A 16,560-nucleotide genomic window follows, 5' to 3' on the forward strand; every position below is an offset into this window, starting at 1 on the left:
AATGACGCCGTGAATGAAAACAGAGAAACATAAACACATCAAACATAACCTCTGAAAACACACATTAGATCAACATCAACACAACTTTATGATTTCATTCCATCTTGATTGTATCATCTACACCGGATTAAAGCAACAACAACAAAAACAACAAAAAATAATAAATATATATATATATATATAACCATTGTTCCAAGAGAGAAATGAAAAATCTGATGCATGAAGGATGGACTTCACCGTCCTTGTCAAACGCAACTTGCGTCGTCATGGCAACCCGCTTCCCCTCAACACTAATTGATGTTTTCACCGGTGAACGCAGCGATCGCAGGGAGGAAGAGAGGAGAACAGGAGAAGAGGAAGAACACACACACACACACACACACTCCTCTACACTTCACCGTGAGCACCAGCAGACACACTGAGACTCAAAGTCCTGGGCCCTGTCCCAAATGGCTAGGGTTGCCACCTTCAGTGAGGCAAAATAAGGGACACCCATTCACGGTATAATATAATTGTACAAATTTAAAGTTTGCCACTGTTTATGTGTGTTTTGCGTTGTTTCTGATTTTGAGGATGAATTTTGTCAATCTTCTAAACAGGGTCCGACCTTGATGTGATTTGATTCTAATCATAATGTAACATTATTGAAAAACAGATTTTTGTCTGTACAAAAAATGCTCAACTTTGACAAAAAAGTATTTTTTATTGTTATAATTGTGATTTCATAATATGTAGATATGAATCCAACTAAAAACTAGTGAAAATATGTCGTTTAGTCAAATAGCAAATGGTGTAGCTCTGCAAAAGTGATACTTTCTTTACTTTTAAAACGGCATTTTCCAAAAGATGGGCAAAAATCTCACACTAAACCATGTCAGATTATCCATATCCATGAACGTTAGAAATGTGGGTCTTTTATAAAGTGAATTTTACTCCAGTTTTTGTATAAAAAATATTTATTTATTTATATAGCCTAAATTAAAAAATATATAATAAAACATCCTCCTAAAACTATAAATCCTAAAAACAACGTATGTTTATTTAAAATGACATTTTGTTGAAACACAAGTGTGATTTTTGTACAAGCTAATATGATTATTTAGGGTCTAAATTAAAGGTTTGTAATATACTTTAATTAAAAATTCTCATTAGTATTGTAAGAAAACACTAATTTTACCAGGTCAAAAACAGCTCTGTTTTCAGCACGCCGCTTTAGTGCATGTGTCTTTATGCTAATGAGCTGTGCTAGCCCCGCCCCTCTGTTCTGTGGTGCGCTTTTTACACCACACACGTGGAGCGTTGCCTTGACAACAGTTGAGGAATGGCAGCGGGAGTCTCTTGAGGATAACATAATAACTATAACGCATTGTTCAGTATAAACGTGGAATTATTAATTATATTGAGAACGTCGTAAAAACATGGCGTAATGTAGCGTTACCCTGCGTGTAAACATTAAGTTAGCCGCATTCATCGTGCTAGCGATTTGCAAAGATTAATATAAGGATTAATATAAAGGTTAATAAAACGTTACACTCACTTCTTCTGGAGGTTCAGCAGGAACACGAATAGTTGGTACAGATCCTTTTTTGTGATTTAATGAACTTTTGCACCATTTTTAAATTTTCCCAGTTTAACCAGTATATAAGACATACTGGAGTAATTTTGCCCCTTATTTTGAATATTTAGGGTGTTATGAATGCATTTTTTAATAGAGTAAATGCACAAGCGCACTAGTCTAACCTACTAGACTACATCACTCTCTATGTGTGTGTGTGTGTGTGTGTGTGCTCGATAATATCAGATCGCACATCTTTAAAACAACAATCATAATATTCTCTTAGATGATTAATAATCACACACCCGAGTGCAACTAGTGCCCAGTTTACCCAGTTTGCCCAGTACTAGCTCTAAAGGCTCGTTTAGCAGAGACATGGATGTTTCCGTTCCCGCGCTTCGCTCTGTAGACGACACACTGGTCCGTCCGTACGTGCACTTCTGCTGAACACTAACTGGGTTTCCTACAATAAATGGCTATTTTTGAGCAATCCAAATGAATAAATACTCAAAGCAAAGAACCAGATGATTCATAACAAACACTTCACGTTATGAGACGCACTCTGACCCACTTCATTTATGAATGACTGCCAAAAATGCATTGCATTAAGTTTATTAGTTTGTTAAAACGGTGCAATCCGAACGGACAGAAATGTTAATGTGACTCTGGAGCCGCACGGGTATATCTGTGTTTATTACGTGTGTGTGTGTGTGTGTGTGTGTGTGTGTGACCCCGGACCACTACACCAGTCTGGAGCCGCACGGGTATATCTGTGGCAATAGCAACTATACACTGTATGGGTCAAAATTATCCATTTTTCTTTTATGCCAAAAATCATGAGGATATTAAGATCATGTTCCATGAAGATATTTAGTAAATGTCCTACCGTAAATATATAAAACATGTATTTCTGTGAGTGAATGCAGCACAATCGTGAACATAAATGCACAACTTTAAAGGAGATTTTCTCAATGTTTACATTTTTTTGCTCCTCAGATTCCAGATTTTCAATAGTTGTGTCTCGACCAAATATTGTCCTATCCTAACACACCACACATCATCTTAACCCAGTATTGTGTACCCAGTACACAAGCATGTGACCCGTGATGCACACGTACTGTACATTAACTCATGTATGAAAACACTCGCATCTGCAGCTGCGCACGGCAATAACAACGGCCTTGAAATGCCAAACATCTCGTTCCCGGCGGTCTGAACACCTGTGCTCTGCAGGGTAACCCCGTGTGTGTGTGTGTGTGTGTGTGTGTGTGTGTGTGTGTGTGTGTGGCTCTGAGCTAGCGGTCATAACGGCATCAAGAGCGGCTAACTCAATCCAACGGTGATCAAACCACTGCAGAATAACACACCTCCCTCTACCCCCCCCCACACACACACACACACGTTCCGATCATGTTGAGGTCACATGTACGGGCCAAAAACAGCTGTAATTTTATCACATTATTAAACTGAATAGTAAAAAGCAAAAGGAAATATGGCAGAGGTTGTCCTCGTCTGGCTCAGATAGCGATCAGGAACGCGTGGAATATCACGGAAACATGTCCAACTCGCAGGTTATCACAAAATCAAAGGAAATCACACTGTGTTTAAAGCAAATAAAGCCTGAAATTAAGAATGTGCTGTGGAAATATTTCCCTTACTGCAATCGTTTCGTATAAAAAAAATGTTTTACAATAAAATAAAATAAAAAAAGAGATAAAATGGCATTATTATAATCCAAAAGTACATTTTGTCAAAAAAAAATATTTTAAATTTATATTTTTCTGTACTTTTAATTTAATACATTTACTTAAATTAATACTTTAGTTTAGGCAGAGTATTTATTAAATGATTACATTAAAGGTGAGGTATAATGCCCTTCTCACACGATGTAAAATAAGTCTCTGATGTCCCCAGAGTGTGTGTGTGTGTGTGTGAGAGAGAGACTATGTGTGAGCGTGTGTGTGAGTGAGTGAGTGAGTGAGTGAGTGTGTGTGTGTGTGTGTGTAGTTTCAGCTCAAAATACCCCACAGATATTTGTATATATCATGTTAAAGTCACTTTTTGAGGGTGAGCAAAAACACGTTTTGTGTCTGTCCCTTTAAATGCAAATGAGCTGCTGCTCCCGGCACAGGGGGCGGAGCTTCAAAAACTTGTGTCCTTTTACCTCACATTATTGTTGTCACTGTTTTAAAAAAAAAATCTAAATAATTTAAACCTATGGTAGATATAAATTGTACTTTTAAGTAGTCTGAATATGAATTTATGAAGCTTTTATGTGGTTATCTTCTAGTCATTGATTAGCATATTCTGTCATGATAATCTATAAATCGTGTTCTGGGGGCGGGGCTTATGTAAATTCTAGGGTTGGTGATGTCACTAACAGGAGGAAGCTCGTGTAGTTCCTCCAGCCGTTTGTTGTAGTTCTTAAAAAGCGATTTCTTTAAAAGTAAATATCTCACTTTGCTCTGAACTTTGAGCGTTGTAACTTTGCAGATGTTGTTTATGATCAAACACAACATTACACACTAACTACAGTTAGACAACACAACATTACACACTAACTACAGTTAGACTAGTCAAATCATAATCAAACACCCCTTTAATATATTAAATTAACATTTAAATATATATACACACACATTATTGGCACCTCTGGTAAATATGATCAAATATGGCTGTAAAAATAAATCTGCATTGTTTATTTAACCAAAAAAAAAAAAAAAAAAAGTAACCTTTCATTGAAGTAAAATAATTGAAAGTGGAGGATAAATAAATCACATTATGAAATAAAAAAATTCTCCAAAACACATTGGCCACAATTACTGGCAGTTTTATTGAGCAGTTGTGGTGACGTCCTCGTCAGGTTTCGGGTCAGGAACTGGGACGTTGTGTGTCGACTCTGATGATTGTTTTGTCATGGAAGATCAACCACAACACATTCAAACACAAAAACAATCTATCAAATGTTGCAGTCATCGTGTGCCCAGTATTGAGGTCTGTGTGTTCACATGACACTTTCAGTGATATAGAATATCGGTTCTAAATAAAGCATATTCCAAAGTGTGGTTTAATGTTATATTGTCTGAGGGAAACTTCTACTAAACAGATATTACTCAACCAAGAACAAATGACTCATTTCCTTCGTTACTTTCAGTTAAAGGTTGGGTAGGTCAGAATCGTCTAAAAAAACTTTTATTCAAATTAGTTTAAACTGTCTTTATATACCAATACATAATTAAAATGCAAGTACTCTGAAATAGAGAGTATAAAAAACTGAGTGACTCTAGTGTATTTAATCTTCAATAAACACAGCTCATTAATTCCATTCACTCCCACCTAAAAACGGGTGCGCGACTGCGCGCATGTGGGCGGAGCCAGTAATAGCCGCGGTAGTCATGGCGACGGAGAGTGGCAGTCGATCACTTGTTTCGTCCCGGTAGGAATTAATGAGCTGTGTTTTTTGAAGATTAAATACACTAGAGTTACTCAATCTTTAATACTCTCTTTTTCAAAGTACTTGCATTTTAACTATGTATTGGTATATAAAGACAGTTTAAACCAATATATAAAAAAGTTCTTTAGACAATTCTTACCCAACCTTTAACTTAGTTGAGTAGAGTTTACTTAATTAAATATATGTGAAATATACTTAAAAATATGCATTTGAAATTTACTTAATTTTTCTTTGGCAAGTTTTTGCACAAATATTTAAGTAAAAAAAAAAAAAAAAAAAAATTCAGTGTGTGACACAAACACATCTGGTGGGTTTGCTCTATTTATTTTCATCATAATCCGGTGTCGTTTGAAGATCAAGTCGTGTCTGAAAACTGAAAAGTTTGTTTTTAAGATGAGCTAGGAGGACTTTTATTGAAACTCTCCTAAACAATGTGTAGTTTGATAAAAATATAATTCGGTTTTCTGTCCTCAAAACTCACAAATCTCCATCTGTGATCCACTCAAACTGTTGCATGTAGACGATATAGACACAGATTCATAACATGTTTAACGGATTCATTATTGCTCTGATGCTGTAAATGTGAATTTTTAATGCTTTTGCGATTTTCTTACTCAATGTTTTGCTGCACATCAGAACCATATTCTGTGGTTTTCCTCGATGTATTGAATAATGAAGGGATTTGAACTTTATGTTCCTCATATTCATACTCCTGTGAAACAAGAAGTCACTTCTAGACACTTCATGTGAACTAAACCAAATAATGAGAATATACTTCAGAGATATTCTACTCACTAATGATACGGGTGCCAATAATTACGGTGTTTGAGGAAAACGTTTACTTCATAATGCGACTTTCCACTTTCAACTACAATAAAAGGTTAGATGTTTAAATGAAAGATCAAAAGGATAAACGATGCAGATTTTTACACACATCTTTGATCATATTTTCCAGCGGTGCCAATCATTCGGACCACAACTGTGTGTGTGTGTGTGTGTGTGTGTGTGTATAGATTTATTTATACGCTCTCACGGTGTGTCAAACCATTTCCTTTGCAGGGCGCTTTCAGTTCCTCCTCGTACCCTATAGCCGAACTGTTAACAAAAGCAAAAACTATTAATTTGCCCCTTTTTATGGTTTAAAACAAGAAACAACTACATATAAACATATGCAGTTGACTTGATTATGGTTTTCTTATCCCACTAGAACATCATTTTCTAGTTTTACATAAATCAACTACATTAGATTATTCTATTTAATCATTAAAGTTTCTTACACGGGTTAAACCAAACTTTAGAACACTAAATTAAAATAATTCGATCATTTCATTAATATTTATGTACTTTTAAAATATGTTTTAAGTGCATTTATTTGAAATAAATAATTTTTACAAATAAAAATAATCATTAAAGTTTCTTACACGGGTTAAACCAAACTTTATAACACTAAATAAAAATAATTAGATCATTTCATTAATATTTATGTACTTTTAAAATATGTTTTAAGTGCATTTATTTGAAATTAATAATTTTTACAAATAAAAATAATCATTAAAGTTTCTTACACGGGTTAAACCAAACTTTAGAACACTAAATAAAAATAATCATTTCATTAATATTTATGTACTTTTAAAATATGTTTTAAATGCATTTATTTAAAAGAAATAATTTTTACAAATAAAAAAAATGAACGGATTATACAAAATCACCAATATCCATAAAGCAGATCTCACATTTGAGATCAGAAACACTAAACGTAATAAAAATGGCATTTTGCCGAACAACCACGACTATCATTAGCATGATGATTTTTTCTCAAAGCCCCACGCCGTCTCCAAGGGACACAAAACACAGACGCTGGAACAGAGAAGCAGATGGAAAGAAAGAAAGAAAGAAAGAAAGGAAGAAAAAAGAAAAAAAAAAAAAAAAGAAAAAAAAACCTCCTCAGGAAGAATTCTTGAATGGGACAGACATGCTGTATCCCGTCACCCTCATGTTCCCTCGGAAACATCCGGTGGATTCCATCACATCAGCACTTCCTGTCAGGGGGAGGGGAACACAGGAAGGGGAGGGACTCCCACACGGGGGCTTGTCACCCAGCAGCCAATCAGAAGCCACGGGCTCGGGTTACACAGCCAATCAGAACGGCTGAACCCTGACGCAAGGCCCCTCCACACACACACACACACACACACAACCCTGCGTTCCTCTGACAAGTGAACGAGTGACAACTCAATACATGACGTTAAACCACATAACACATTACAGCTGAACAAGAGACACGTTCTGTGTGTGAGTGATGCGCGGCGGGAACATGGTGTTGTGTGGTCGCTAACTTGTTCAACTGTGTCACGCACAGCTAAATATATTAGGTTGATTGAACACGATTAAATTAAGTTGTAACAATGTTTTAAAAATCGTGTAACTTTTGCTTATTTTAATTAAATAAATTGAACAAGAGACATTAAATTTTGAGTGTGATTTACAAATTAAAATAAGCTAAAGTAATACGATTGTTTTTAACATTGTTACAACTTAGTTGTACATTTTGTTGTAACAAAACAACTTAAGTGTTCAATTAATGTAATATATTTAACTTAATACATGCTTAAATAACCACATAACATCATAGTATTGCTGTATATCACACTCAATTTGTCTCATTCAACTTAATTAAAATTAGCTTATTTTAAAGTGTGTATAATATAGCTTATTTTAATTAATTAAATTGAAACGAGACAAATTCTTGTTTTTGAGTGTGATATACAGAGATTCTGTGATGTTATATGGTCGTTTAACATCTTGTAATGAGTTAAATATATTAGGATAATTGAACACAAATTAAGTTGTAACAATGTAAAAAAAATCGTGTTACTTGCGCTATATTTTACACAATTTAAAATAAAGTAAAACTATTTTTTTTTTTACATTGTTACAACTTAATTTGTGTTCAATTAACCTAATATATTTAACTCATTACAAGAGATTAAATAACCACATGACATTACAGAATCGCCGTTTAGTTTATCACTGCCATTTTTAACTTGAGTAAACTTTAGGACTATGTGTCTTTTAAACATGCATGTTATTGTTTATATAGATACTAATTTGGTTGTCGTAGTGGATTTATTTATTATTAGAATTGGTGTGTGTGATTGTACTGTATGCAAGTGTTATGAGTGTGTGAGCTACTGGATGCCTAGTCATCCCTTCGGGGAAATTCAAGTAATATGGACGTTCTTACACTCATACCTGGACGATTACAAAACACTAAATAAAGCACAGGCACAATATAAGTCAACTTCCCAGGTCAGTTTTATCTGTGAAACATCCTCATGAATTATTGCTGAGGCCTCAGTTTTAGTCCCTGCTGAGGAGGGGGCGTGTCTACGGCTGATTGACAGCTCTAGAAAATGTAGCCCCTCCCCCTCAGCTGACGTCTGATTGACATGAAAGCAACAAATCACGGTTTGTTTTGTTCAGCATCATGAACACGTAAAGTCGACGTACCTACGATAGCAGACCGTAACTAATTAATGAATAATCTATGAACATTTACTGTGAGATTCACATACTTGTCGATTCTACACACACACACACACACACACGCTGCAGACACTTGAATTTGAAAAGCTTTCGTTCATCTCAGCGCTAACACTAACCATGAGCAATTAACCGAATAAAATCCCACTACACTAACAGCAATTCCATTAATGTAGTAAATGTGCAGCTAATGAGACTTATAAACATTTGATAGCATTAGCAGCCAGTCTAATGACGCTCTGCTTTGTGTGCCGTCGCCCCTGGAAACGACTAATCACTCAAACTATTAAAGTTTACTTCCTGAAGGTCCAGTGCAGCACAGACGGGCTCATGTGGGACCCATTACACTCCTGCAGACACACAGATAGTGCAGGACCCGCCGGAGAAACCCTGAACTCCACGCGGTCACAGGGCAAGTAGCGCGGGAATGCTAAACTCTGCGCTAAACGCTTTTGTCTCGCTGAGCAGTGTCACATGCAGGCCTCATGGTGTCTGGATGGTCCTGGTAGTCCATTCAGATCCTGAGCACATGCATCAACACACACGTGCAACACACAAGAATGCGTGCAACACACACAAGAATGCGTGCAACACACACAAGAATGCATGCAACACATCACACACACGTGCAACACAAAAGAATGCGTGCAACACACAAGAATGAACACACACGCACATGCAACACACACACACACAAGAATGCATGCAACACATCACACACGCGCGCAACACACAAGAATGCGTGCAAAACGCACACGTGCAACACACACACGCATGCAACACACACGAATGAACACACACGCACATGCAACACACACACACAAGAATGCATGCAACACATCACACACGCGCGCACACACAAGAATGCGTGCAACACGCACACGTGCAACACACACACGCATGCATGCAACACACACGAATGAACACGCATGCAACACACAAGAATGCATGAAACACACACGCACTAACACACACACGCAACACACAAGAATGCATGCAACACATCACACACACACACACACACACACACACACGTATATATGCATCAACACAAACAAATGCATGCAGATTTAGAGTAAAACGTGATTTTGAAGATATACATTTCATATAAAAATATATAAATGGTACTTGTGTGCATTTTTCATAATACACATACACAATCTGTAACTTTTTTTAAGTTCACTTTTTAAAACTTTCCCCCTCAGCAATAATCTGCAAGCGTCGTCTTTATCAAGAGATCAAACTTCAGTCTGTCGCTCAAAGCGGTCAAGATTTACCACAGATTAAGTGGGAAAGTGCATTATGGACAAGTGTTGCAAATTAGCAGTTTTGCTAGAACACTAAAAAACAATGTATATGGTTTGCCCAATGCGGTTGCTGTCCGTATTTATATTTTAAAAAAATAAAAATAAAAATAAAAATTCAGGCCTATGCTCAAAATGTGAACAAATGGATTATAAATAGTGTAAATATAATTTAGTATAAAAAAAAAAAATCCCTTAAAAAAATACAAAATAAAAAAAATTAAACTAAAATATTTCATTGACAACATTTTTATTTTTTTGACCGGCACGTGAAGAGCTCCAGAAACTTCCATAACTCTATGATCAGGTTATAGTGTGTGTTTGAGAAGCGTCCCAGCACCGACTCACCGAACAGACCTTCAGTCACGAGAACATCGATCACGGCAGTTATTCACTCGTGTCAGGATGCTTTCGCTTTTACATTCATTTTATTTTATTAAAGGTGAGGTATAATGCCCTTCTCACACGATGCTAAATAAGTCTCTGATGTCCCCAGAGTGTGTGTGTGAAGTTTCAGCTCAAAATACCCCACAGATATTTTTATATATCATGTTAAAATCGTCACTTTTTGAGAGTGAGCAAAAACACACCGTTTTGTGTCTGTCCCTTTAAATGCAAATGAGCTGCTGCTCCCGGCACAGGGGGCGGAGCTTCAAAAACGTTCAGCCTTTTATGTTCAAACCGGAGTCAGACAATGATGACAACATGTAGAAGAACAGGACATTTCTGAATGGTTAGTTGATGAATTTATGTAGATTATGTGTAGTTATCTTCTAGTCTTTGATTAGCATATTCTGTCATGATAATCTATAAATCGTGTTCCGGGGGCGGGGTTTATGTAAATTATAGGGTTGGTGATGTCACTAACGGGAGGAATTTCTTTAAAAGTAAATATCTCCCTTTGCTCTGAACTTTGAGCGTTGTAACTTTGCAGATGTTGTCTATGATCAAACATCAACATTACACACTAACTACAGTTAGAAAACTCAAACCAGAATCAACCAGCCCTTTAAAAAATTATAATTGGTCATTATTAATATCCTTCAGCGCTCGCCGTAACGTGCAGATAATCAATCACAAATGAAAGCAATCCTTTTTAACAACTCGCACGTCATAATTACGACCCTAAGGTTATCAGAACTGGCGAGTAAAATAACGAGCTAAAAATAAGGTCTGATAAGTTAAGTTATTAATGAACAATTCATCGGTTAACTTTCAGTTCATATCAGCTCAGGTGTATTAAACACTCACAGATACAACAAAGTTGAAATTAACATTAAGATTAATAAACGCTAGAAGTATTTTTCATTGTTTAGTTCTTGCTAATGTAAACAAACAGAGCCGTACTGTATTGTTTCCATTTAATTAAAAAATAATTATTAATTTGCCTGCATGTTTTGACACTAGAAGTGTTTCAATAATGTTGTATAAAGTAGAACCCATTTATTTTTATAATTTTGTTATTTTTAGTTACTTTGCATGATTATGTCTCATTGTAATGTTCTGGTTTATGGCTTTAATAATAATAAAAATATGTTTCAATAAAAAGTGTTTCAATATCCACACATGCATGCGGTGATAAACACACAGAAAGCAATATTCACAAATGAAGAGTGTGTGTGTGAGACATAACACTTTTTTTTTTTTTTAGCAAATCTTTTTATTTATATGTGAATTTAAAAAAAAATTGTGAATCTCTACATTTATTTGCTAATTTTAATCTATTTATTGTGAGTAATACAACATTTCTAACCCCCACAGATCCGTCTCGTACACAATAACCAACCCTAAACTGGAAAAGTCTCGTGTGAGGGTGTGTGCGCGTGTGTGTGCGCGCGCGTGCAAGTGTGTGTGTGTGTGTGTGTGGGGCGCAGGTTCACAGCACAAAACCACAGTTGACACACACGCCGTTTAAAGCTCACGGCTGTTCTTGCCATACAGTGCTTTAAGACTATAAAGATTTTACAAAGAGCAAAGGCTACGATACGATACAAAACAAACACACCAGAAGCCAAACAGGGCAAAGTTTATCCAATATCATCTGCAGGGAAAGAAACTGCGTCACACACACTCATCCCACAAGGACTCCTTCCATCCAGAGATGCGTTTAACACACACTAAACACTCTTCCCTCCACTAATACACACTACACAAGCTCAACACTGCATCAGTTCCCAGAGAAACACTAAACTCAATGCAACACGACACTACAACTACCACAAATACAGAAGAACAAGTTGGCTTGGCGGAAAACACTGCAAACATTTGAAGTCCAGCTCATATTTCCCATCATTTGTGCGTCTGAGCCCGAGGCAAGTGTCTGATCCCATCTCACATGGGATAAAAGAGCCAAATAACTAATAAAGTGGAAAGATGAGCTTTCAATAACACTCGTAATGCCTCGAACAATCACTCTAATAATAGAAGGATTTATCCTGCAAGACACCGAGTTACTCTTCTTTATGAAGACGGCTTTATAGGGGATGAAAGTTAATTATGGACAATAAATTATAGATATTATATATCAATGAGATGTTGTTTTTAAGAACACACACAACTACAATTTTACAAAGCTTCAAGAAAACACAAAAAAATATCTAGAAGGAAGTTTGAACTAAATTTAAAAAAATGCAACTCGTAAAAAAATTATAATTTCTGCATTAAAAACCGTTAATTTTGTATTCACTGTTTTTTCTTAAAATAAAGACAGACATCTTAAGAAGTGATACATAAAGAGAAATACTAAACACAACTGCAAATTCATTAAAACTTTCACTTCTCCTTTTGGTAAATTATACGAGGTCAACATTCACAGTCCAGCCCAAACTGACCCCGACAGTTCCGAGCACAACACGTTATCATCAGCTCTGAGGAACGGGTAACTCGTTCAAGAGGAGCACAGCAGGAGCACAACAGTAAACACACACACACACACACACACACACATGAACAATAAAGAGACAGTAATGCAGGGAAAGAGTCTCTACCTGATGTGGCATCACCGTTTACTCGGGGGTCACACGCGCCAGCTTCACATTTAGATTTACCTATTAAAAAGCACACACACACACCAAAGTGTGAAATAATAGCGTGTTTTTTTAATAAAATATGATGCATCTTTGATCATGCCGTTTTGTGTCGCACATACAAACACACATACACACAGACAGACACACAAACATGCGCGCGTGCGCGCGCTGCATGGCCACATATTCGCATGAAAACTGACCACTGGCGATTCAACACAGTTTTCTTAAGTATAACCACCATGATATCATTAAAGTATATTTTACCGGAATTAATCAGACTCGTTCCTGTAAGCATCCACTGAATCCAATAGCAGGCCGCGGATAAAACTCGTGTTTAGTCCCACCGATGGCTTTTTCTTTCTCCAGATAAACCAGCAGCGAACGGTCACCAGCTTTACTTAGCCCCGCCCTCCGCCTGCATATCTATAGACACAGAGCGCCAATCACAGGCGTCCGCTGACATGCCCTCTCCGCTGATTGGGTGGAACGCCTGACAGCTGGGTTCTGATTGGCCGAATGGCGCGCCACTGACTGCAGAGACGGGCAACGCCCCCTGGCCTGTAGGGGTGTGTCCTGACGTCACGGCTCAGCCGCTAAGAGGTAAACAATCTGTGCCCTCACAGTGTTTCTGTGTTTAAAAAGTTAAAAATATCAAAAGTAGGTCATTCATGTTAAAAATGCAGACCTGGGGAGTGAGGACACAAAGAACACGATGGCATATTTGGGTAAATATGACTTGATATGATTATTTAGTATGTATATAGTAATATAAACTGATATTGTTGAACAGCAACAGTGCGATTCGAGCAGTTTAATGAGGAGATGATGTAAAAATGTGTATTTTATTAAAATGTATGGCATAATTTGTTAGGATTACCTTTTCAATCAATATGACTATATGATTATGTATGTCATTTTCATATATTAGGGCTGTCAAAAGATTAATCGTGATTAATCGCATCCAAAATAAGAGTTTGTGTTTGCATAATATATGTGTGTGTACTGTGTATAATTATTATGTATAAATACACACACATTCATGTATATATTTAAGAAAAATTGGTTATATTTATATATAATATAAATTATATAAATGTATATACAGTATATAAATGCAATTATTCCTTAAATATATACATGAATGTGTGTGTATTTATACATAATAATTATACACAGTACACACACATATATTATGCAAACACAAACTCTTATTTTGGATGCGATTAATCACGATTAATCTTTTGACAGCCCTAATATATATATATATATAATATGTGTGTGTGTGTGTGTGGTCGTGTTGGTAACTCAGTTAGATGGTACTATAGACAGCCGAATATGACTGTGATATTAAAGTTCACATGGTTCATTCAGGTCCTGTGATTATATTTAGCTGGAAGACATTATTCGAACACAAAAAATCCTGAAGGAATTTCCTGCTCATCCAGTGGGATCGTGTGTGACTCCGTGGGAAACCCCCATCAGGATCCTGTAGGATTAGGCCCTAATGACGCTCGTTTACACTGAGGAGATGCTGAGGTTCAGTGTGTGTGTGTCGATCACGTGAACCTGAACTCTTCTCTCAGCACAACGCTTTCTAGAGGTTCTGTTCACTGTATATACAAAGAGAGTGTGTGTGTGTGTGTGTGTGTGTGTGTGTGTGTGTGTCTGTTCACTGTATAGATGTACAGCGAGAGAGTGTGTGTGTGTGTGTGTGTGTGTGTGTGTGTGCGCGCGCGTGTGTGAGAGAGAGAGAGTGTGTGTGTGTGTACGCGTGTGTGAGAGAGAATGAGTGTGTATGTGTTCACTGTATATATGTACAGAGAAAGATGTGTGTGTGTGTGTGTGTGTGTGTGTGTGTGTGAGAGTATGTGTGTGTGTGTGTGTGTGTGAGAGAGAGAGTCTGTGTCTGTTCAATGTATAGATGTACAGAGAAAGACGTGTATGTGGGTGTGTGTGTGTGTGTGTGTGTGTGTGTGTGTGTGTGTGTGTGTGTGTGTGTGTGTGTGTGTGTGTGTGTGTGAAACAATAGTCACATTAGCACACAGTGAAACTTCTGGTCTTTATGTTCCTCACGGCCTCGTTCTCCTCAGCGTTTCTTTTGTCCGTTTCTCCGGGGATGAGGATTGAACATTGTTGCTCCCGCCGGGACCACATCCGGTGTTTAGGGTGTGGGTGTGTGTGTGTGTGTGTGTGTGTGTGTGTGCGGGCCTCTGACCAGGAACGGTGTCTGATGTTGAAGTGTCTATATGTTGTGTGTGTGTGTGTGTGTGTGTGTGTGTGGGCCTCTGACCAGGAACGGTGTCTGATGTTGAAGTGTCTATATGTTGTGTGTGTGTGTGTGTGTGTGCGTGTGTGTGTGTGTGTGTGTGCGTGTGTGTGTGTGTGTGTGTGTGTGTGTGCGTGTGTGTGTGTGTGTGTGTGTGTGTGGGCCTCTGACCAGGAACGGTGTTTGATGTTGAAGGTCTATACGTTGTGTGTGTGTGTGTGTTTGTGTGCGTGTGTGTGCGTGTGTGTGTGTGTGTGTGTGGGCCTCTGACCAGGAACGGTGTTTGATGTTGAAGGTCTATACGTTGTGTGTGTGTGTGTGTGTGTGCGTGTGTGTGTGCGTGTGTGTGTGTGTGTGTGTGTGTGTGTGTGTGTGTGTGTGGGCCTCTGACCAGGAACGGTGTCCGATGTTGAAGGTCTATACGTCGTGTGTGTGTGTGTGTGTGTGTGTGTGTGTGTGTGTGTGTGTGTGTGTGTGTGTGTGTGTGTGTGTGTGTGTGTGTGTTTTATAGTTTGCAGAGATCGTTAATAAATATTTAAGATCCTTTTTAATTAATTAGCGTTTAGTTGATATGCTGCCGGTCAAAAGTTTAGTATATGTTTTGAAAGAGTCTCTTATTTTCATCAAAGCTGCGTTTATTTGATCAAACATACAAACATAAAAATTCTGCAATATGATTATAATGTAAATCATCAGTTTTCTATGTGAATATATAGTAAAGTGTAATTTATTCCTGTGATCAAAGCTGAATTTATCATCATTACTCCAGTCTTCAGTGTCACATGATCCTCCAGAAATCAGTGTAATATGATGATCTGATGATCAAGACACAGTTATGATTATTATCAGTGTTGGAAACAGTTTAATATTTTTGTGGAAACTGATACATTACCATTCAAAAGATTGGGGTTATTAGGATTATTTTTACTTTCATTTATGAAAAACACATTAAATGTATCAAAAGTGACAGTAAACCCATTATAATGTTAGAAAAGATTATGTTTTAAATAAATGCAGTTCTTTTAAACTTTCTATTCATCAAAGGATCCTGAAGAATAAAATTCATCAGTTTCCAGAAAAATATGAAACTTTTTTCAACATTGATAATAATCGCTAATGTTTCTAGAGCATCAAATTAGAATGATTTCTGAGGGATCATGTGATGCATAGAAAAAAACTACTTTCAAATCTAATAATATTTCATAATTTTATAAAAATTATTATATATATAAAATAAAAAAAAACGGTGAGAATAAAAATATGAATCATTGCTAATTATTCAAAACCTTTAGTTTAAATCCTTGTGTTATGATTTTTTTCCTCAAACGTCCCAGAAAGCCTTGCGCCCTTTAAAGCGATAGTTCGCCGTTCACTCATCATCACGTCGAGTCATATTTCCCGGAGTGTGT

The 16,560-nt window shown here is 36.9% G+C and overlaps 1 protein-coding gene across 5 annotated transcripts in view; it reads right to left on the minus strand.

Moving 5' to 3' along the window:
- The window catches only part of vdra (vitamin D receptor a), a 71,272-nt gene that overhangs the window by 29,100 nt on the left and 25,612 nt on the right, over nucleotides 1–16,560 (minus strand). For 2 of the 5 annotated variants that reach the window (XM_079589548.1, XM_079589545.1), the window contains exons 1-2: nucleotides 13,150–13,302; nucleotides 12,844–12,903 (exon numbers count right to left, since the gene is read on the minus strand). The exons of 1 other annotated variant lie outside the window; for it this stretch is intronic. In XM_079589548.1, coding sequence (XP_079445674.1) covers nucleotides 12,844–12,903; nucleotides 13,150–13,180 — 91 coding nt within the window. In that variant the 5' untranslated portion in view covers nucleotides 13,181–13,302. Of the gene's footprint in view, nucleotides 1–12,843; nucleotides 12,904–13,149; nucleotides 13,303–16,560 lie in introns of those variants that run through there. 2 more of the 5 variants (XM_079589546.1, XM_079589547.1) reach the window with 1 other exon arrangement.

The sequence above is a fragment of the Phoxinus phoxinus genome (assembly GCF_949152265.1).
Source record: "Phoxinus phoxinus genome assembly, chromosome: 18".
NCBI classification, from domain to species: Eukaryota; Metazoa; Chordata; class Actinopteri; order Cypriniformes; family Leuciscidae; genus Phoxinus; species Phoxinus phoxinus.